Below are 21,162 nucleotides of genomic sequence, written 5' to 3'. Positions count from 1 at the left end.
CAGCCCACGAGAGGTTTTCACCAAGTAGCGATATGAGCTTGAAATGTTAATTGTAGGCATCTATTGCTACCAAGCAAAGACGAGCTGGAATAATGGTAGAGCTGTCATGATACAATGCTGCCAGTGGCCAGCCAAAACGATACGGTTGGCGACAGTCTAACCTCTGCGACAGGGTGAATGCCATCAGGATAAGTTATACTGTAGTGCCGTCAAATAATCGAGATATGTGCATGCACAGAACTAACTAGCCAAAGCAAGAATCCGATCCGCCGCATGCTCAGCCGCCACCACGATATACGCCGAGGGGTTGCTGGTCACCATGCCCGGGAAGATACTGCCATCCACGACGAACAGGTTGTTGGTGCCGTAGACCTTGGTGTTGGTGTCCACCACCGCCGTGCCGCCATTCCGGCCGTCGTCGGTGCCCATCTTGCATGTCCCTGGGATGGTCAGCATATGAATTGGCAGAAGGAGGCCACCTACCCAGCCAGTGGTTCGCGCGTCTGGTGCTCGCTGTGATTTCCATCTGATATGGGTTAGGATCAGTGATGCCTTGAACAGGTCAGGTAGACACACCGTCTTGACAAACTCCGCTGCCGTGACGTTGGCCGCAGGATAGGTCCAGTTCAACCCGACGCTCTTGAGCGCATTCTGCAGATTGACGATTCCCTGGATGACAGCGTCCACGTCGTTCGGGTCCCGCAGGTACGGCAGCGTCGACACGACCGTGTCCAGATTTGCAGTGATGGTCATGCGTCCGCGCGACGTGGAGCCCCGGCCGAGGTATTGGCTCATGGTGACCGCGTCTGGACCGTCAGCCTCTGCGTTGGCCAGCTGCATGCGGACTTACGATCATCAGGCGTATCATGGCCCCCTTCCATTCTCGCGGTCCACTGGATCTGGCGGGTGATGCCGTCGGCGCCGAGGATTTCGTCGAAGAAGCTGGCAATCAGCAGACTGTGTGTGATTGCGAGGCTGTACTTACATCGGACCGATGTTAGGAGCAGACTGGGTCAGGATGCCTATCCGATTATCTGATATGGTCAGAAGGGTATTTATATTGATCGGCAGACCTACTGAGATAGTTCGACGCATCACTCTTGATCGGGTCATCGTACGCCGCGTAAAAGTCGTAGAAGACAATGTCAGGGTGAGTAGCAACGGTGTCCGTCTATCTTGTCAGTGGCGACTCGATCATCCAGGCGAAGACTTACATTGACGTGATCCACAAGATTCTCGCCCACGGGAAGGTTGATCCAGGCCGACTCGGCAATCATCGTGGAACCATCTGTCGAGCTCTTCACGATACTCAACTGATCCGATGGTCCAATACCACCTGTCCGATTAGCGCAATCCGTGGACGGAGTAAAGGGCCAGGATACTTCGCATCAAGATTTTGGCCGTCCCAAACGTCCCAGCCGAGAGAACTACACGCCCGGTATTTGCCGTGACGTTGACGACGCCCGCGTATCCGCCATCCAGGAAAGCCTCCACCTCGACGCCAGTGACATGCCCGTCAGCGGTGCGGACCACCCGCTTGACGCTCGTATTCGTCCAGAGCTGAAAGTTGCTTCGCGCGCTGGCAGACACAAGATACGTCGCCATGGGTCCGCCGCGCTCGCCGTGCGAGAACATGTACGGGGTATGGCCATAGGTATGGTTCTTCCACAACGGGTTGTCGTTCAAGGTCAGCTCCTGCCAGCCGGCTGCTTGGAGACCGCCCGCGATGACATTGTAGCCCTGCTGCATGTAGATCTTTCCGTCCGCGGAAGGATGGACGGTCCAGGGGATCCGGGCGAAGACCCGGTTCGTCGGGGAGACCATGTCCTCCGCCTGCCAGCCGGCGGGGAAATTATAGGTCCAGTCAAGTGGATAAGGCTGTTGCAACGTCACTGGCATAATCTTTTGAGACGGCGAAGAGAACCTACCTTCCACCACAAAGCCGCATTGACCGCCGTGCCCCCTCCCAGAACGCAACCCGCCATCTGGTCGATATCGTCGCAGGCGATCCCCGCGGAATCATGCCAAATCTGATTGCACAGCCCCGGCACGTCGAATCGGGTCAGGTTGGTCCCGTCCAGCCAGGCAGGCCTCATGGTTCCCCCCCACCGACCCGAGGACGGGGGCCCCTTCTCGATCAGCAACACGCGGTGTCCGGCCTCGCTGAGCCGGTCTGCAACCACGATACCGCCTGCACCGCCACCCACAACCACATAATCAAACGTCGTTCCAGCAGGCACCGGCACCCCGACGGGACCGGAGCCACCACCGCCACCAGAGCAATCGCCGGGGACAGTCTTGTTCGCCAGCGCCGTCCATTGCGTGTAGGACGCGCTCGCAGCCGACGAATCGAGCTTCGCCACCCAGATACCCTGCGCATCGTGCTGCTGCAGCGTAATCTCCGCGGGACAGGACGGGTTCCCCGGCGCCGCGACGGACTGCGCCCATCCGAGCACCAGCTGTCCGGAGCTGGTCGACGCGGAACCCGTCACCCCGTTCTGGTTCCAGGAGAGACAGTTCTGGCAGCGGAAGAGCAGCGTGTAGTGCGTCGCGTTGACGGCGGACGAGATCTGCGTCAGGGTCGCGTTGCCCGCGTACACGTCTGGCATGACGTAGCCCGAGCTGAAGCGGAAGGAGGTCAGGATGGTGTCCTCGTAGGGCCACGCCATGAGCAGGAGGTTGCTGGTCATGCTTCCCTTGAGGGAGATGCCGCACCATCCCGTTTGCGTGGCGTCGGTGGACGCGCATTGCTATCTCATCAGTGGGATAAGACAATTGGAACGACGAGCGCCATACCAGGTATCCAATGAACTCGGTCGCGTCCGTAGTCAACGCCGTGCTGGGGAGGGCCACGCCGAAAGTGAGGCCGCCCGCGGTCTGGCTCGTGGGTACGGTCCACGTATCAAACGTGATGCCAGTCCCGGGGTCGGTGTAGACCACCGGGGTGCTGGACTGGGCCCAGCATGTTTCGAGGACTGAGAACCAGGGTTAGCTAGCAGGTTAGTAAGATGAGAGGCGACGAACCGATGCTGACCGCGACGAACGCGGCAAAGAGACGGTTGAGGGGCTTCATCAGCAGCGAAAGCACAGCGTCCGGAGAGATAGGCGACGAGGAAGGGCATGCGAGCACTTCCACCGAGGAGGACGGACACACGCTGAAGAAATACCACCGACCCCACGGTCATCACGAGTACAGCCGCCGATAAAGACGGTGCAACACTCGTCCAGGAGGATAGCTCTCACCGTATTGGCCCGGCTTTAGGGAGAGCCTGTGCGTACGACGGTGCACGTTCTGGATAGATTGCCGTGCCTTAATTTGGTGTCTGGACGCAAGGAGCTCGGAGTTTCGGCGCGGTTTGAGGTTGTATCTCCAAGGAATGAAATGATCTCATTTGCCAGAAGGAACCATGACAATAGCAGATTATCCGTCGCGGCGTGAGGACCGGTGTCGCGGATAAATAAGGCCGGGACGGTATACCCGTCACTGCTGGAGATACAGATCGCCCTCGCAATTACCGAGATGGGCGCGGGGGACGCTCTGCAGACCCTGGATAATGCGGAGTGCATTCTGCAGGCGTCTCAGTCAGGGAGTCATTACGGAGTGTGGATGCTGGATAAATCTACCGGCAGCATCCCATCGAATGTGCTACCTGCGTAGTCTGTCTCGAACAACATCCACCTATAGTGATGACCGCAGTCCTTGGTGAGCCTGTCACAAGTACAAACCATGTCTATTCTAGAAGCATTAGCCTGTCAAGTAAGTATAATTCGGGCCGCTTACCGATTATGAGCCACAAAGTGGGTGCTCTTATCCTACATTCCCACAGTGACTGATACCAACATGTCTTGAAGCATACTACAGAAGATTTGGAATCTGAGATGTATTCAAAAGTAATATGTACAATCGCTTTCAAAATTGTCCAGTTGTTTGTGACCTCTCCAAGAACTGAGAAAGGCGTGTACGCCTGGAGGTCGGGTATATCGACGAGATGCAATATGTGAGATGAAAATGCAAATAGCAGAGCTTGAAAAGGCATGTATAAGAAAACAAGAATAACAGAAAATGCCAGCAGCTCATCGCTTGGGTGGCTTGGGATGATACCGGTAGCGACGCCAGTTCTCTCCCACCCACCACGAGGCAACATGGGCTGCATCCCGGACCCAGTCGGTCACTTCCGAGCCGTACTCGTTGTGGAGTTTCTCGGCCAGATCAACCAGGTCAAAGTTCTTGATCGGGTGGAGTTCGTTGGGATCCTTTTTCAGATCCGTGAACCGCCACTCGAGATCGTCGATGAGGGGGATTACGAGCCGGTAGGCTGGTTTGGCGGCGGAGCGCACTGCCAGCCAGGAACCGCCCGTGTTCATGACAGTGAACTGCCAATCTTGCCTGCCATCCTGCTCTTGGATCAAGGGCCGAATCATCGACTGGCCTTCATAGATGGACAGCATGTCCTTGGCCGCACGCGTGGCCTTTTCTTCCAGTGAGGAGGTCTCAATCAGTAGATCCAGGATCGTCGGCACGATCTGGTCCGAGATCACAGGCGAAGTAATCTCGACGGGCGGGAGTTTGGGGTGAGCAAACACAATGGGAACCTGGAAGCTGCCGATATGCGGATTGTCGTAGGGGGTGACGCCCCCGTCGTTGGGAAGAGATAATCCATGGTCCCCGGCCATGACAAGCAGCGTCTCGTCCGCAACGCCTTTCTCCCGGAGAATGTCCATGATCTCCGCCAGCCAGTCATCGATGAAACCGATGGTGTTCAGATACTTGTTGAGATCGTCCTTGGACCGGAAGTTCTCCTTGCCCATGAACTGCTGGTACGTGTTGTTCGGCATGCCCCACGGATGGTGGGTAGTACCGGTGAGATGGGTGATGAACAGTCGCTTGTGCTCCCGCTCGGCGTCATCGATCGCATCGCGGAAGTACTCGCGGAGCTCGGTGTCGGCGTATCCGTAGTAGTTGATCTCCTTGGACTGGACCGGATAATGCTTGGCGCTGGGGTCTTCCAGCTGCTCCTTGGTGAGAATGTCCTTGAAACCCAGTCGCGGAGTCAGCTGGTCCTGCTTGTCGTAGCCCTCGGTCACGGACTGCATCCACTTGGAGTGCCAGGGCCAAGAGGTGAAATCCTGGGTCGTGTTCACACCGTCAATCTGACGGTTGAGGGCGTTGAGGACATGCGGCATGCAAGGTTGGTAGATGTGATGCTTGTACTCGCGATTGAAATCGGTCACTAGTGGAGTCACGCCGCAGACGGTTCCGACAAGGCTCTTGAGCGTGTACGTGCCGGTGGTGAAGGCGTTGCGGGCGCTGATGCCGCCGTAAGCTTTCCTGCCATGATGTGCAGTCTCGTCTCGCCAAAAGCCCGAAGCGAACCCAGTGAGATATTCCGCTGTTCGGGTCAGGTTGGCCAGTTTGTGCTGGATTGAATCGGGGATGGTGTGGTTAGGATGGGAGTCAGCGATGCGATTCCACATAAATGAGTTCTTGCGGAGCGGGAAGACATCCGCTCGTGTGCTCTCTAATTTGAGCAGGATGACGTGTTTGATGCTGACGTTACCGCTGGCGAACGCTTCCCTCAGGGGATCCAGGATGGGATTCTGTAGGTTCGAGATGTGCAACGGATCCTCGGCGGGATTGTAATGCAGCGGCGGAGGACGACGACGATGGTGTGGTCCGTGATGGTCATCAAAGCCCGGATACCAATCCTCGAAGCCGGCTATCGGATCGCTCGGGAGCCAATCCCAGGCTGGCGGCTTATCGAGCGCCGAGCGATCCTCCAGCCAGTGGTAGTCTCCAGGCATCCCGTCGGCATCGACGGGAGACAAGCGGCGGTTCGCTGGGGAGAATGGGACGACGGGAAGCGCCCCGGACAGGACCATGTACGAAGGATTGGGCGGGCGAATGCACCGCAGGAGCACAAACGCGCCGAAGAAGACGAAGACGGCCAGGCGTTTCAGAAGCGATTCGTGATGTCGCACGGGGGTCTCGTGATTCGTGGGGTCTAGAAGAAACACCGAGTCTCCGTCCTCGCTCTTGTCGTCCAGGTAATCATCGACCGCAATCTGTTCATATCGCTCGGGATCCATGGGACTGGTCTTCCTCCGCCACTGCGGACAGCGAAGGCGCCAGATGCGTTGCGCCAACCTCTGCAAGGGCGCCCCCAAGATCCGCAAGACACCCCCGGTGAATCGGTGGATGGGTGCAGCCAGAAACCAGGAGGCGGCAAGGATGATGGCCTCCACAATCAGAAACCCTGTTAAGCCAGTGAGTAGTGTTCGAAAGGCAGCAGCGTCGCCATGAAATGTCCGGATCTGTCGCCAGTGAATCTCGGCGCCGGTCACGATGTAGAAGGAGGTAGCGGAAGATGCCATGCCAGACATCAGCAGACTAGTACGTAAACCAACCATTAGTCCCTTTTTGTTGCTGACGAGCTCGGAGTTCAATCGATTGATGGTCTCACCTGAATGGCACAGTGCATACTGCAGCGAGAACAGCGCCAGGTCGCCAGGCAATGGTCTGGGTGAAGAGACGGACGAGGAAGATGAAGATGACATCCTGGAAAAAGAAGGTCGGACCCCACAGAATCAACTTGGACGGAGGTAATGAGTGGAGATGGGCATAAATATGTGAGAGTTTGGCCCAGACGAGGGCGATGAAGGCGAGGGTGAAGAAGAATTTCCGTGATGCATCCCACCAACGGTCGAACGTGTGTGTGGGGGGATCTCGGACGACTCGAATGACTCGACTGAGCTGATCGACGAGCGAGAGCTTTGAGAAGTTCATGATGACAGCTTCTGGAATTACTATTATTTATTTCCAATCAGAGGGAACTCGCATGGCCCACGACGGGGCACGCGATCAGCAAGAAATGCTACGAGAGGGAGACATCAGCATTCAGCAAGACCGAGAACGCATCGATGAGGATGAGAAGATGGTAAAGCTCTTGTTGAAAGAGGAGCTAGAGTCAGAGATTCAACGAGAATGAAAATTGAAGAGATGATGGAGAAAGAGGAAGAGAATTTATTATTATTATTTTTAGAGGGAGACGATGTCACTCAACTCCGCTTGAGATTAATATTGCCTAGAGAATCCACCCTGGACGAGGCAGACGGCACCGTTGGAGCCGCAGAATTGGAGTCTTGTCTTGTCATTTTGTTGGAAATGGATTGGATCAGGCACCGCTCTAACTTCCTCCACCATGAAACACGAGATGGAGTCAATAATGGACCCTTTGTCCTTAGACCCTAGACCCTTGGCGGTGGGTTGGCTTTGGCCCCTGAGTGCGCCATAGTTACTACTCCATAGCATCTCCTCATAAGCCAATTATCAGTGCTAGAAGGGACCAAGTGGAGGAGCATCACTTAATTTAGAATTGCGGAGTAATGGAATAGCCACAGGACTCAGGACTCAGGACTCAGCTTGACCTGCTCTTTACTCTGGAGGTAAGCTCTATAGATGTATCCTATACTGCGTTGGCTCCTTATATTGGGTTTCTACTGGAGCATAGCATACAGAGAGTACCTACCTAGGTACGGAGTTTTCTGGTCGACTCCTTTTCGTTCTTTTTTTATAGACCCTTTTTTGTGATACGGTGGGCTAAACCCAAACAGGCAATCTGACACACGCTCAGCGCCAGAGCAAGTGATCACTTTCCTTTTCGGGAGTGGCCACATGGGGCAGTGTCTCTGCTTTCTACCAATCAGATGCATCGATGTGTCAAAGTAATCCCGCAAAGTTTTCTGATTGGATATGTGCTGTCGGATATTCGGCGTCCTGTCTCACTCTCAGTCTAGGGCTCTACCTAGGTACCTCTCTATGGATGCGGTAAAGAGCGAGTGAACAGCACATGGCAGTTCCGAAGTGTAGGGAGCGAGGTACAATAGTAGAGCAGTTACACAGCTCATTCTCGGTCAGAACTCAGCCTGCACGACAGTGCTGGAGTATGGTTGCATTGGCTGTTGATGGTGTGATTCCTCGCAATTCGCATTAGCCTTGGGCTCAGCACTAGAGCATTAGCCTGGTTAGCATATTCAATAGACTGGATCATAGCCTTCATAGGCCATCGTATGAACAAACCCCTCACTCTATTTTGAACATACCTTACTATCTTCGGAGTACTCCGTTAAAAGGCATCAGGCGTCAGAATGGAGAAGTCCAGCCAATTATAGTCTGTAAGACATCTGATGTAACGTTGTACACTGTACCTAGTATCATAGCCTCGGTCTCAGATAATAGCAAGAACATGCTTATGAACTATGGCCGTGTAGATCTCACATTTGGCATGAACCGTGATCCTCGGCAGCCCCAGTCTCTCTCAGCCCTCATATTCTTCTCAGGCTTCTAGAAGTTCTTACCGGTTCGCGCAATCGTGAGCCGATCTCTTCCCAGCGACCTCTATGTAGCCTTCGTTTGGGACTGTGCACAGATGAGCGCCTGAGGCCTTTGCTGGGTCCCGTGACTCGAGATCTGTTTAGAAACAGACAAGAGTCAAGACACTCTTGTCTTGACAACACCACACCACAACCAACAGCTTCATCAAAGACATCAAATGCCATCAAATGACATCAAAATGTGGAGAAATCTGACTCTTGGCATCTCAAAACTCTTCCAAGAATAGTCAGACTACAAGGCTGTGTAGCCCAAGCCACGTTTCATGTTTTAGCTGGAAGACATTCAGAAAAAGACATCCATTACTCCGGAGAACTAAAATCGTGTTCTAAGATACAGTTGAGAAGGGGAGTAAAGTACAAGATGCAACTAACAACCGACAAACAACCTAGGTATGAACAACTCCAAATTAATCTAGGAACTCATGGCCTTCGCCATGAATTCGGACAACTCCTTCGCCTTCTGCCCTGTCGTCATCGTGAAATGGTTCGCTTCCTCCATAATATGAATCCCGCCAATGTTTTCCGGTCCTACCAGAGTATCCCATTTGTTCGGTCCCAGATCCGTCCGGTCGTTGAGCAGCCACTGCATTTCGCGGGGGTCCTTTGATCCGTCTGCCGCAGGCTCCGGCCGGGGATCGCCCGGCTTGCCGCAGACCCCGTCCTTGGCCCAGATCAGGTAGGTCTTGGGCATCTTCTTGGCCCATTCGCTGTCATTGAATGGAAGAGGAACCGCTTTGTAGGCGTCGAGCGAGTCGATGAAGGCAAGGAAGTGCGGCAGGAGCCAGTCGGGAGGCGCCCGCTTCCCGTCGCCGAAGAGCCCGATCGAGTTGAAGAACTTGTACAGACGAGGAGGCAGCTTCTCCAGCCCGATGGGGAAGGGCGAGTCGAGCAGAAGCAACCGCTCCACCACCTCGCCCTCCTCGAGGATCAGCTGACGGGCCGCGTCGAACGCACAGATACCACCGGCCGACCAACCACCAAAGTTGTAGGGTCCTGTGGGCTGACGACGGCGGATCTCAGCGAGATATGGCTCAGTCAGCTCGTCGAGACTGCACTTGAGGTTCTGCGGTGTCTTCATGTAAGGGCAGTTGAGACCGTAGACACAGACATCCGGGGAGAGGGCCGGAATAGTCGCGTAGGAGGAGGCTGAGCCGGAACCGTCTGGGAACATGAAGAGCTTCTTGGTGGAGGTGCGAGGGTTTCCCTGAAGAAGAATCGAGGTCGCCGCAGGATGCTGTGTCTTGGGCTTCCTGTTGTCGATCGTCTCGAAGAGGCTGATGGATGCTGGGACTGGCGTCGCCGCCGGGACTATCTTGGGCTTCAGATCCAGGGCAGCTTGGACCGCATCGAGCGTGGGGTTCTCGAGGAAGAACTCGGAAGGCAGGTCAATGTCAAGCGTCTCTCGGATCCTACCGAGCACTGTCAGGGACAGCAGAGAGTCCATGCCCATCTCTGGCAAGCTGTCGCTCGGGTCAATATCTCCGACAGACACCCCGATCTCCTCGGCGATTATACTGCAGATGCTATTCCAGACCTTTCTTTGTCCATCCTTGGGCTCCTCTTGCTTTACAGGAGAGGGGATCCCAGGAGAGGTCAGCCCGCTGGAAGCTTCGGAGGATGCATCGCTGTTGAAAGAGAACTTGGACTCGGGCTCGCTGGACAGCTCGGTGCTGCTGCTGTCGCCGAAGCCCTTGTCGGCCAGGTATGCCTTGAAATCCTTAATGGTCGGGTGGTCCATGAACACGGACGATTCCAGATCAAGGTTCAGTTCTTCACGGTATCTACCGGTCACAGTCAAGGAGAGGAGCGAGTCGACACCGTAGTCGGCAAAATTGAGGTTGTCGGTCATTTCTCCCTCTGACAGACCGACCTCCGCAGCCAGAATCTCCAACGCGCGCGCGACCACTGGCGATGCACCGCTGCTTGGCTTGGGCTTAGGAGGACCTGTGAGCTTGATCGGGGCAGGAACTTTCTTCTCCGCGATGGGCTTGGCTGGCACTGGCACCCCGGCTGTCTTGAAGCCTCCAGCTGGAGGGAGAACAGTGTCCAGGATCTTCCGAGCTAACGCTTGGAACTATAGACCACGTTAGTAAATCATTCCCTCCCGGATTGGATATATTGGGATATACCTTGACCCCCCCATACACAGCGATAATCTCATCACCCTCAAAGACATAGACGTCACCCGCCCAGATGGAGTCCTTCCACGGCTGCATCTTCACATATGTCTGGTAAGTAGCGTCGCCGGAGAACTTCTTCAGGCAGCGCATGGAGTCCCATCCATGGTTGACGAATACCTGGTTCTTGGAGTCGGTAGCATCGCTGGCATTCATGATGAATCCCGACAGATGGCCAAAACTGTCGATCCAGAAGGGGTTGCGATGGAAGTTGCCCGCAGGGGCTTGGAACTTGACTCGCGCCGTGGCCTCGTGCTGCTTGCTGTCCAGGATGACTTCCTGGATGGACTTGAAGTTCTCATCGTAGTCCACCAGAGCAGCAAACAGCTTGTACACCATCCCTCGCTGCATCCGGTGAGCCTCTCCGGTCTGGGCCTTGTCCTGCAGGAGAGAGACGCTCCGCTGGATCATGTAGGAGATTCTCTTCCACTCCATCTCGCGATCGGCGCAGTCGAAGAGCTTGACGCTGCAGTTGGCATGCTCGACTGTTTTCTTGCCGTCTGCGTTCACAGAGTAGACTTGCACGGTCGCCTTCTGCTCGGCCCAACTCATGACAGCCGAGATCCTAAAGAATTGATCGCCGGACTTTGCAATGAGAGGTTTAGGCACAGTCATGTCGCACACGTCCAGACCCCGTCCCCGGTACTCTGGTTTGTATGTGGTAATCAAGTGCTCGACGAGCGTTTGTGCAATGTCAGCGTAGAGAGACTACATCGATGGGTCAGCTTTCTCATTCGCAGTGGTGAGTGCGGCGTCAAACTTACCGATGGGGTCAGAGCCACTCCATTGACCTTGTGGCCTTGGATGACACGATTAAGTTCTGGATCCGCGATATTATTCTCCACCACCATTGTCGCCGTGCCTCCGTCCTCACGGCATTCCACAATCTTCTGCGCCGCGGTCGTGAGGAACGTGGACTTGGGCGCCGATACCTCGGCGGTAACGGGAGCCCCCTTGGTAAGGCAAAAGTTGTTCGTGTAAGGGATCCAGTAATTCTTCAATTCCCAGCCGTAACGGGGTAGGTCGAGAACCTCGTGGGCAGAGCTAAAGTCCTGGTGGAATTCCTTCCAGTTGAGCTCGACGCCGGCAAGATGCAACGTCGAGAGACTGTTGGAGAGGATCTTCCATGGATCGTCGTCGCGACGGAGTGACGAAACGGTAGTCGCCTGCGGGCCAAAGGTGGACTTGATCATTCCCGAGCAGATGGGATGGGATCCCACTTCGACCCAGAGCGTGGCGTCATTCATCAACTTCGCGTGCCGAGTCGCCTCGAGAGCACCAAGGAAATTGACGGCTTCCCGACAATGCTTCACCATATACTTGGGGCCAAGCACGTGGTAGTTCGACTCCGTGATTACTTCTCCGTTCAGAGCAGAGACGAATGGGACCGAGGGCTTATGGAAAACGACTCCCTGGGCGCTATCGTCGAACGAGTCCAGGATCGGGTCCACCTGGGCCGAGTGGAACGCGAATGGCACCCTGAGCTTGGTGGACTTGAGATTCTGGCTAGAGCACTGCTGTGCCAACTCATCGATTCGACCGCTGAGCCCGCTGATGACCGTCTCGGTAGGACCATTGATACAGGCGATGGCGTGGGCCTCTGGATCAAGCAGATGCTGAATCTCGGAGACGGCAGCCTTGACCGCGAGCATGGCGTGGGTCCCCATCTCACACTGCTCCGTGAGAAGCCGCGCGCGACGGCCACAGAGGTAAATCGTGTCACTGGTGGACAAGACGCCGGCAGTGTTCAACGCTGCGTAATCTCCCAGGCTGTGACCCAGCACAAAGCCAGGAGTGACACCAAGACCCTTCCAGTAGTCGACTAGAGCCATTTGAAGGCACGTGGTTCCCAGCTGCGTCACGACGGGGCTCAATTCTTCCACAGGAACACTACCGTCAATCAAGGGAAGAATAGAGGGGAACCCTTGGCTTTGAGCAATGCAGTCAAGTCGGTGAATCGTGCTTCTGAATTTGGCACAATCCTCGTACAGCTGCTTGCCCATCCCGGTGTACTGAGCTCCCTGGCCTGTGAAGACGAACCCAGGCTTGGGGGCGGTTGCGGGGACGGGAGTATTGACCTCTTGATCGGCACGTTGACGCAGGGCCTCACGGATGTCCTTCACACTCGATCCTACAGCGGTGACCCGGAATTGGTGGTGCATGCGACGCGCAGTGGTGGTATAAGCCAGACTGGCGAGGAACCGTCGCTCATTCGCCGGAGCCGAGGGCGCATGCGTGTCGATGTACTTGATCAAGGCATTGATGTTGCGCTTCAGCGCACTCTGAGATCGGGCCGTCACAGACACCACATGCACGCTGCGTGGATCCTGCCCTGTGATCTCACGCAGAGGAGCATCTTCCATCAAGAGAGCGGTGTTACCGCCCGCCGCAGAGAAGTTGTTGATGAACATCTTCCGCTTGCCCGACACCGGTCTGTTCCACGGGGTCGGCTTGAAGGCAATATGGACATTGCGCTGGGCCAGGTCCGTGGGGAAGTTGTGGTTGATCTTCGTCTTGATTCCGCAGTGGGGCGGGATCATGTTCTGCTTCAACATCAACAGCACCTTGACCAAGGATGTCACTCCGGAAGCTGATTCACCGTGCCCAATGTTCGACTTGGCGGAACCAATATGAAGGGAATTCGCCGGGCCCCGGCGGTAGTCGGGTGCAAAGACGTCGAGGACGGATTGCATCTCGACGGCGTCTCCTGCCTGAGTGCCTGTTCCGTGCATTTCCACGTAGCTGACCTCGTGCGGGCTCGTGTTGGTGTCGTTGAGAAGCTTGTTGAAGATGAATGCCTGCGCGCCCACATGGGGGCGAGTAATAGAGACGGCTTCCGCCGAGTGGTTGGTGTAGGCCGCGTTGATGATTCCCAGAATGGGATCGTTGTCAGCCTCTGCATCCTCCAGGCGTTTCAGGACGATGGTCCCAACCCCGTCAGCCCGGCAGTAGCCATCCGCGCCATCATCGAACGTGTTGCAGTTTCCTGTCCGGGACAAGAAGTGGCCGCGATCCAGACCGGCATGGTTGTCTGGGTTGGTGAGGAGATTCACTCCACCACTGATGGCTGTGTCGCACTCATTCCTCCAGATGGAGTTGCAGGCCAAGTGGATGGCCGCAAGACTGGATGAGCAGGCGGTATCAACGCTTACACTAGGGCCACTAAACTTGAAGAAGTAGTTGATTCGACCGGGCGTGAATGCTCGGTTGCCACCAGGGATGAAGTAAGTGTCAATATCCTGACCGCTGTTGATCTCACGATAATCATCACTGGTCATGCCCATGAAGATCCCAACCCGGTCTCTCTGAGTGGACGGAGTGCTGTTCGGAACAAAGCCTGCCATTTCCAGAGCCTCATAGGCCGACAACAACGCCAGTCGCTGTGCAGGGTCTGCCTGAAGGGCCTCTCGGGGAGACATGTTGAAGAAACGGGCATCGAACAGACCTGGCTCGTTGATCCAGCAACCGTATGGGACTTGGCTGGTGTTCCTCTTTGTACCGGTTAAATCCACGTGGGCATCGACATCCCATCGGTCAGGCGGCACCTTTTTGTGAACATCCAGACCTTTGTACAACAAGTCCCAAAAGGCTTCGACACCGTCCGCCTCGGGGAAACGCCCTGACATTCCGATTATGGCGATTTTCGACCGTGAAGCATTGCCGGTAGCATTGAGCGCGGCCGGGTCCATTTGAGGAGCGCCGACACCGGTGTCTACCTCGACCTTGCAGTGTCCCAGACGCTGGAGCGCAGTAAGCAAGCCTTGCGTGGCGTTGCTAGCGACAGGGAGAATCTTCCAGGGCCTGTCGTTGGCAGCCTGAACGATCGACAGGCAGGACTCTGTGACTTTGTCCCAACAAATTCTACGCAAGAGGATTTCTTCCAGAGCCACTTTCAACAGATCACGCATGCTCTTGGCCTGGACTAGCTTGCCGGTGTTGCTCGAGACTAATGAAACCCGCGGCACGTAGCTTGAAATCACGTCCTCGGAGCAGAAGCCGAGGATATCGCGAATTTCTCGGTCATTGTACAGATGTGGTGCGTGGTACGGGCCGCAGACTCCAGGAGCCTTGAAGTGTTTGTACTCCTTTGGAAGACCCTCCTCAATGAATATGTCGAGAACGTCGGGTGGTGCGCTGATAGTGAGACCTTTCGATCCAACTGCGCTGATGTATGGTTGCGACGAGGGGGTAATGCCCTGGAATGTCAGGATTGTCACCCCAGCAGTCATAGAGATGGTACTTACTCGCTTCGAAACAAAATTGCTGATCAAGTTGGCGGCGTCCGCCTCATTAATCTCGGAGACGAGGATCGACCAGCTCCCAGAGGATGACTCGGTCGAGTCCACCATCTCTCGGACTCTCATGACACAAAGCCCGAGGTGAACTGTCAGCGCAACAACCTCGACTGCGAGTGGCAGTAACTCTCCAACACTCTTGCACGAGCTGACGGCGGCGCAGCTCAACAGACCCGTACATGAGCCCAGTAGGAGGCCGTCATGTGAGGAAGGATATGCATGTCCACGGTCACCGTGGTAGCTATCTGGAATCAGCTGTGGACCGAGATACACATTGAAAGGCAACTTACTCGATGAAACATCCCAGTTGATAGATACATGTCAACGCACTCCCCAGCGCGGGGTTCGTCCCTGACTCACGGTGCCGAGCAAGCAAATCGGCGATGCTAGTGAACCGAGGGAAGAGTGTGCGTTGAGAAGGCGGCAGCCTGGCGATTTCCTGTCGCAGTGCATGGAAGCATCTCTCGATGAACGAGGCGACGATGGTATGGTTCTTCGCCTGCAATAGGTTCCGGAGGCCTTCGTCACAGCTGATTGTCTGATCTCCGAAGAGATAGATGCGACGGAGATCCTCCATCATGGCGAGATTTTGGCGCGACCTGCAGCTCCAGAGAGTGTGACTGCTACGAGTACAGGTTGTTTTGAGCCGCAGCACATAGGGTTTCTTTCGTATGAGGCAGAGAAAACAACAGTCACTCCGAAAAGAGGTGTCTTTAAGTGCAACTTAAACACAACCAGGGTCCGACCACTCCACTGGGCAGATCCACCCGGCCTGGCCGGATAACAGGTTTGTGGTTCTGATATTGTCCGCTCTGGGAGATCAGGATGTCTCGATCCAAGAGCGCGACGTCAGTCAGACGACTTTGCAAGCAGCACTGCAATTCGGGGGCAATCAGGGCATGCACGCTGCTCTCCTGCAAATCGGAGAGAGAGACGAAAGCATAATTCGGTTTGTTGTGGGCCTCCCAAAGCATCGCAGGAACTTGCTTTGCCCCCTTCCTTGGAATCTAGACCCGCGAGCTGCTTTTCCCCACGAGCACATCTCCATGGATGCGGGAGCTGCAAATTCTGATCGATGTTGCTTTTCTTCCGAAATAGGAATCTATGATTCGAATTCAATGTGAGACAACCGCTATTGGGTACCGTTGGGAGCGGAAATCTGGGACATGAGGGAAGCCCGGCGGAGCGCTAGGAGATCCCGGGCATTCCATCTTCCAGGAATGTCCGCATCTGGCAATAACCCTTTTATCGGGGTTGTGCGTCAATGGTAAGAGATCCCTTCGATGATGAATTACGTCAATCAAAGACATCGATCTCCCACCGCCGTCCTGCATGGTTTGTGCCGTTGCAATGCGAACCGGCCGAAATCAGGCCATCGCTAAGATTGATTCGATGCTTACTCAGACAACTGCCAGGTTTTCAGATTATTCTGATCTTTCTGTGACTGCGATCCAAGGTGTAGGGTTGCATGTTGCATTGAAGCCAATATAGACTCTCCGGGCTCAGGCCGTATCCCAACTCAAACTACGTGGATCGAGCTGTATCACCAAATGCTGCAAGATTCTCTGGAACTAAACGTTTCGTCATGATGTTTTCTGAATGACCCGTCCTAGTCTCACATGAACTTGATGAGCTAGATACAACAGCACATCTCCTCGTTTAATATGATTCTCCTCAATTTCAGTGCTAATCCTCCTATTCATACTCTACAGCCAATCTCAGACTGGTCACTTCGCCGCACGGAAAACATCCTCGAACTGGTACTCATTCCACCGCACGGTAGGTTTCAGGCCGGCAAACTTCCACACGCCATCGACCTTGCGGTAGTAGTGCTCATTGGTGGCATGCCCATGCCCCTTGAGCTTGACCGTTTGCAAGCTGCTGTCCGTGTAGACCTGGTGGGCGGCCCGAAGCTGATGGTGGCCAATGACCTCTGTGTCGGAGACCTTCTCCCACCAGGACTCGCCGAGCAGATGCTGGGTCTTGATGGTTGGGTCACCCAGGAAGTCAATATCGGTGACCATAGCCATATAGTCTTCGGCTGACATGTCGATCCATTTGCGCAGACCGATCTGCGTGTAGTCGACAGTGAGAGTCGGGGCGATGATGCTTCGAAGTTGGTCCCAATCCTAGCTTGGGTGAATATGGTTCTTCTGATAGCTGGGGCGTAAACTTACCTTGGCATCGTAGCTGTCTGCCCAGTCAAAGAGGACCTTTTTCAAGGCGAGATAGTCTGGCCGGTGAGTGAAAGTCAAACAGTGGTTTCAACAAGGGTGCCTCGTACCTTGGAAGTCGATTGCCAGGTTGGGCTTCTTTTCGACCATTGTGGCTGTTGGGAGGTTGATGTGAGGAGGGTATGTATGTCTGATCGAGAACTGGTTTTTTGCTTCAATCTGCATGATAAGGAAATGACTAGCCGATGAGCAATCATAAATATGAGATCGCTACATGGTCAGCATCATGCAAGGGGCAGATCGTCGCAAGCAAAGGCCATGTGTCTTTTTTCTGTTCTGGACATGTCTATCCCAAAGCATATCAGCTGGGAACGGAAGTCGCATGCAGCAACATTCCTGTTCAAGACAATCTCATTGCATACATTCCTTTCTATTGAACAATGAAGATGCGAATACGGCAAGTCTTTCTTGGCTTTTTGATTGTGAAGTGACTGCTCATGTGCCCATAGAAGCAGTCCTGTATATAAAGATGAACACGACCTAGGGCTACATGCGCCCATCTAAACAAACCCACATTCAATCTCAACCTTCAAAATGGTCACCCGAGCATCTCTTCCTCTCAGTGGCAAGGTCGCCCTAGTGACAGGCGGCGGACGAGGCATTGGGGCCGGTATTGCCCTCGAACTGGCCCGCCGCGGGGCCTCGGTCGCGATCAACTACGGCCACAGCGCCAAGTCAGCGCAAGAGGTCGTCGATGCCATCCAGGCCATCGGCAGCCAGGCCGTGGCCATCAAGGCGGACCTGACCTGCGTACCCAACATCGAGTCACTCATCAAGCAGGTGGCCAGCCACTTTGGCCGGCTGGACATTGTCGTGTCCAACTCCGGGGTGGAGAAGTTCTGCCCCCTGGAGGAGACCACCCTCGACGACTTCAACGAGGTCTTCGATCTGAACACCCGGGCACAGCTATTCGTCGCCCGCTACGCCTACGAGCACATCCAGCCTGGGGGGCGGGTGATCCTCATGTCCTCCATTGCGGCCGGGGTGGGGGTGCCGGGCCACGCGCTGTACGCCGGCAGCAAAGCCGCCATCGAGGGATTCACGCGCTGCTTGGCGGCCGATTTTGGCCGCAAGGGATGCACGGTCAATGCGATTGCGCCGGCCGGGGTGAAGAGCGACATGTGGCGAGAGAACGCATGGCGGTATGCCCCCGGGTGCGACAAGGGCTCGACGCTGGAGGCGATCGAGAACGCGCTGGCGAGCGGAAGTCCGTTGAAGCGGTGCGGTGTGCCCGAGGACATTGGCAAGGTGGTTTCATTCCTGGCGAGTCCGGATGCGGAATGGGTAAACGGTGAGTTGTTCTACTACTTTTCATGCCCGACGCAAGGGTCAGGCAGGGTGGGGACTGGAATGCTGATCATTTCGTGAACGAACAGGCCAGATCCTTCCTGTCAACGGAGGGGCAAATATCTGATTTGTAGAGTAGGGTCTTTCTTTGGAGTATGGTTGCATTGAGCTGTGAAATTTTATCTCGCAGAGTTTATTAGATAATGGGCTTTTCCTTCTTGCTTTCGTCACCTATCTGAAGTATAATCTTGCCAAGTCAGGGCTCAAGCCTGCCCCTAAATCTAATCTTTCCACTGGTCCAGGGAACTGTCTGGGTGTCCGGCTACTGTCCATTGACTTTGATATATGAGATGATTCATCGCTTGTGGTGGGTTACGTTCGGAGAAGGCGAATCCTTCTATATCCGTAATAGAATGCAGTAATGCTGTAATATCAGGATTATCGTTGACATGCTGCAAATTGACTTTCCAGGATCAGCATGTATGAGTCAAACCTCGTAGAGTGCTTGTGTCATGGACTCGACGAATGTAACCCCAAATACCGCATCCATTTTTGCATAAGACACCCCTCAATTCGACTGTGCTATGCATTGAGAGCATAATTCCAGACTGAGACATTGTGCTATCGGAATTCGGTGGATCATTATGGACCATTACACACGTCGAGTTCAGAGGAGTCGGGTTACTGCATGCGGTGCCTACATCGCCCTGCCGCATCGAGAATTACCCAAAAGGGAAATCTGTATGGCTGGATGCATCCGCGTTGTTTAGTAAACATGGAAGGCTCTTTCACAGGGAGTATAAGTATGGCGACAGGCGCTTCGATGTCATGTTTGTATCTTGAAGTCTAAACCTTTGCAAGGAGTCAAGATGCCACGCTGGATCCTTGGAGACAAGTTTGATACCGTCTTCCCCCACAAGGGCTCGTTGAAGGTCCTGTGGGACTCGAGATGGAAGTTTGCCGTCAGTCCTTCTCTCTAGAACTGCGAATACAGCTGACAGGCGTTCAGTGTCAGAAATCCGTCTATCCCTTCCATGACGGCTGTATCGAGGACTTTGAGCCCATCTTCAACCAGCTCATCTCAGTGTGTCTTTCACCTCTACCGACCACCGACAAGCGCATGCTAATCCTCGCAGGAAAACATCAACGACGCTGCATCCGACGAATACACCCAGGCCTTCCTCCCCACGGCATCCGCCCTCGAGGAAAAAGCCGCCCAGGCCCTCCGCACCGGCGACAAAGAGGAGGCCTCGCGCCTCCTCTGCCGCGCGGCCGTAGTCTACCGCATCTCCCGCTTCCCCTACGTGGACATCACCAAGCCAGCCTCCATCAAGCGCGTTGCCTTTGAGCGCCAGAAACAGGCGTACCTGAAGGCGACCTCGCTCTGGACCCAGCCCATCCGCGAGGTCCTGGTCCCGCACACCTCCCGCGCCGGGAACGACGGCGCCCACATCCCCATCTACATCCGCACCCCCGCCGGCGCAGACCAGACCACCCCGGCCCCGGTCGTGATGATCATGACCGGCCTGGACGGGTACCGGCCCGACAACAGCCAGCGCACGCACGAGATCCTGGCGCGCGGCTGGGCGGCCGTTGTGGTCGAGATCCCCGGCACGGCCGACTCGCCCGCCGACCCGGCGGACCCGTCCTCGCCCGATCGACTGTGGGATAGCGTGCTGAGCTACCTGGACCAGCGCCCGGAGCTGGACACGGCCCGGATGGCGGTCTGGGGGCTGAGCGCGGGGGGGTACTATGCCATCCGGGCGGCGCATACCCATCGCGACCGACTGCTCGGGGCCGTGGCGCATGGCCCGGGCTGTCACTACTATCTTGATCCGGAGTGGTTGGCCAAGGTCAATGACCACGAGTATCCGTTCGAGTACGTGTGCATTCTGCAAACAAATCAGGAGGGTGCTGACCAGATAGGTTGACCGCGGCGTGGGCCACCAAGCACGGCTACAAGACCGTCGAGGAGTTTGTGGCCGGCGCGCAGAAGAAGTTCTCGCTCGTGGAGACGGGCGTCGTCGATCAGCCCAGCTGCCGGCTGCTGTTGCTGAATGGCGTCGAGGATGGCGTCGTGCCGATTGAGGATTGTCTGGTGCTGTTTGACCACGGCTCGCCAAAGGAGGGACGGTAGGTCATCTCCCCTCAGAGATAGGAGTATATTGACCTTCCCTAGATTCTTCAAGGGTCTTCCACACATGGGATATCCCAATAGCCTGCCTGTTTCCTACAAGTGGTTGGAGGAGGTTCTAGCTTCGCCCGTAAATGTGAAGAACTAATCCTACAAGATGTCTGTTCAATTTCGGGCTTTATCATTTCTGTATTCAGGATTAGCGTAATAGAACTATACTAATATTGAGGATGTTCCTGGCATCCAAGCTGAATATCTGCATTCAAATGATAACTTCTCTCACGTCAAGGAGTGTTGGTTTAACAAAAGGCCATGTCCCCTGTTGATGAATCTCTTTAATCTACTCTGAATTGTGACAAAAACATCAGCCAAGCGACTGAAGCATATATGTGAGCGAATCAGTAGCTGCAATCTGTGAAGTCTACAGACTTGCATTCAAAACTAGCCATTCCATCTTGCTGTGTGCCTTGTAGGGTTAGCATTGACAGCTGTCTGGATCATGCACGTTGCCAAGATGCTCTATTTCCTAGTCGATTAGGAAATGGCAACATCTTGCTGCCAGGAGATTTGACTATCGATCCCTATCACTCTGCTTTATATCTAGATAGTTCGCTTGAAGAGTAGTACATGCGTTTTGCGCTTGC

General features: G+C 55.0%; 5 protein-coding genes across 5 annotated transcripts; 1 reads left to right on the top strand and 4 right to left on the bottom strand.

The window, feature by feature from the left end:
- Positions 1 to 240: 240 nt before the first annotated feature.
- Positions 241 to 3,185, bottom strand: CDV56_105354 (cellobiose dehydrogenase; the record flags this gene model as incomplete). Its single annotated transcript, XM_026758973.1, has 11 exons — positions 241 to 440; positions 484 to 526; positions 577 to 806; positions 851 to 942; positions 986 to 1,022; positions 1,078 to 1,171; positions 1,215 to 1,313; positions 1,363 to 1,878; positions 1,929 to 2,750; positions 2,797 to 2,975; positions 3,035 to 3,185. The coding sequence occupies 11 exons, from the start codon at positions 3,183 to 3,185 to the stop codon at positions 241 to 243; spliced, it is 2,463 nt and encodes an 820-aa protein (XP_026617651.1).
- Positions 3,186 to 4,074: 889 nt separating this feature from the next.
- On the bottom strand, positions 4,075 to 6,784 carry CDV56_105067 (sulfatase domain protein; the record flags this gene model as incomplete). Its single annotated transcript, XM_026758686.1, has 2 exons — positions 4,075 to 6,388; positions 6,462 to 6,784. The coding sequence occupies 2 exons, from the start codon at positions 6,782 to 6,784 to the stop codon at positions 4,075 to 4,077; spliced, it is 2,637 nt and encodes an 878-aa protein (XP_026617650.1).
- A 2,019-nt stretch (positions 6,785 to 8,803) lies between these two features.
- pksP (polyketide synthase alb1) lies at positions 8,804 to 15,443 on the bottom strand (the record flags this gene model as incomplete). The annotated part of the gene is made up of 5 exons (XM_026757942.1): positions 8,804 to 10,465; positions 10,521 to 11,276; positions 11,333 to 14,764; positions 14,813 to 15,104; positions 15,154 to 15,443. 5 exons carry the CDS (start codon positions 15,441 to 15,443, stop codon positions 8,804 to 8,806), a joined length of 6,432 nt encoding a protein of 2,143 aa, XP_026617649.1.
- Positions 15,444 to 16,590: 1,147 nt separating this feature from the next.
- On the bottom strand, positions 16,591 to 17,187 carry arp1 (scytalone dehydratase arp1; the record flags this gene model as incomplete). The annotated part of the gene is made up of 3 exons (XM_026757765.1): positions 16,591 to 16,992; positions 17,041 to 17,096; positions 17,148 to 17,187. 3 exons carry the CDS (start codon positions 17,185 to 17,187, stop codon positions 16,591 to 16,593), a joined length of 498 nt encoding a protein of 165 aa, XP_026617648.1.
- Positions 17,188 to 17,631: 444 nt separating this feature from the next.
- On the top strand, positions 17,632 to 20,666 carry ayg1 (heptaketide hydrolyase ayg1; the record flags this gene model as incomplete). The annotated part of the gene is made up of 6 exons (XM_026757425.1): positions 17,632 to 18,388; positions 19,246 to 19,346; positions 19,394 to 19,468; positions 19,521 to 20,263; positions 20,311 to 20,517; positions 20,564 to 20,666. 6 exons carry the CDS (start codon positions 17,632 to 17,634, stop codon positions 20,664 to 20,666), a joined length of 1,986 nt encoding a protein of 661 aa, XP_026617647.1.
- Between the last annotated feature and the right edge of the window lie 496 nt (positions 20,667 to 21,162).

The sequence above is a fragment of the Aspergillus thermomutatus genome (assembly GCF_002237265.1).
Source record: "Aspergillus thermomutatus strain HMR AF 39 chromosome Unknown NODE_19, whole genome shotgun sequence".
In the NCBI taxonomy this organism is placed as follows: domain Eukaryota; kingdom Fungi; phylum Ascomycota; class Eurotiomycetes; order Eurotiales; family Aspergillaceae; genus Aspergillus; species Aspergillus thermomutatus.
Note: the sequence above shows the minus strand (reverse complement) of the source record. Positions and strands in the feature narration are given on the sequence as shown.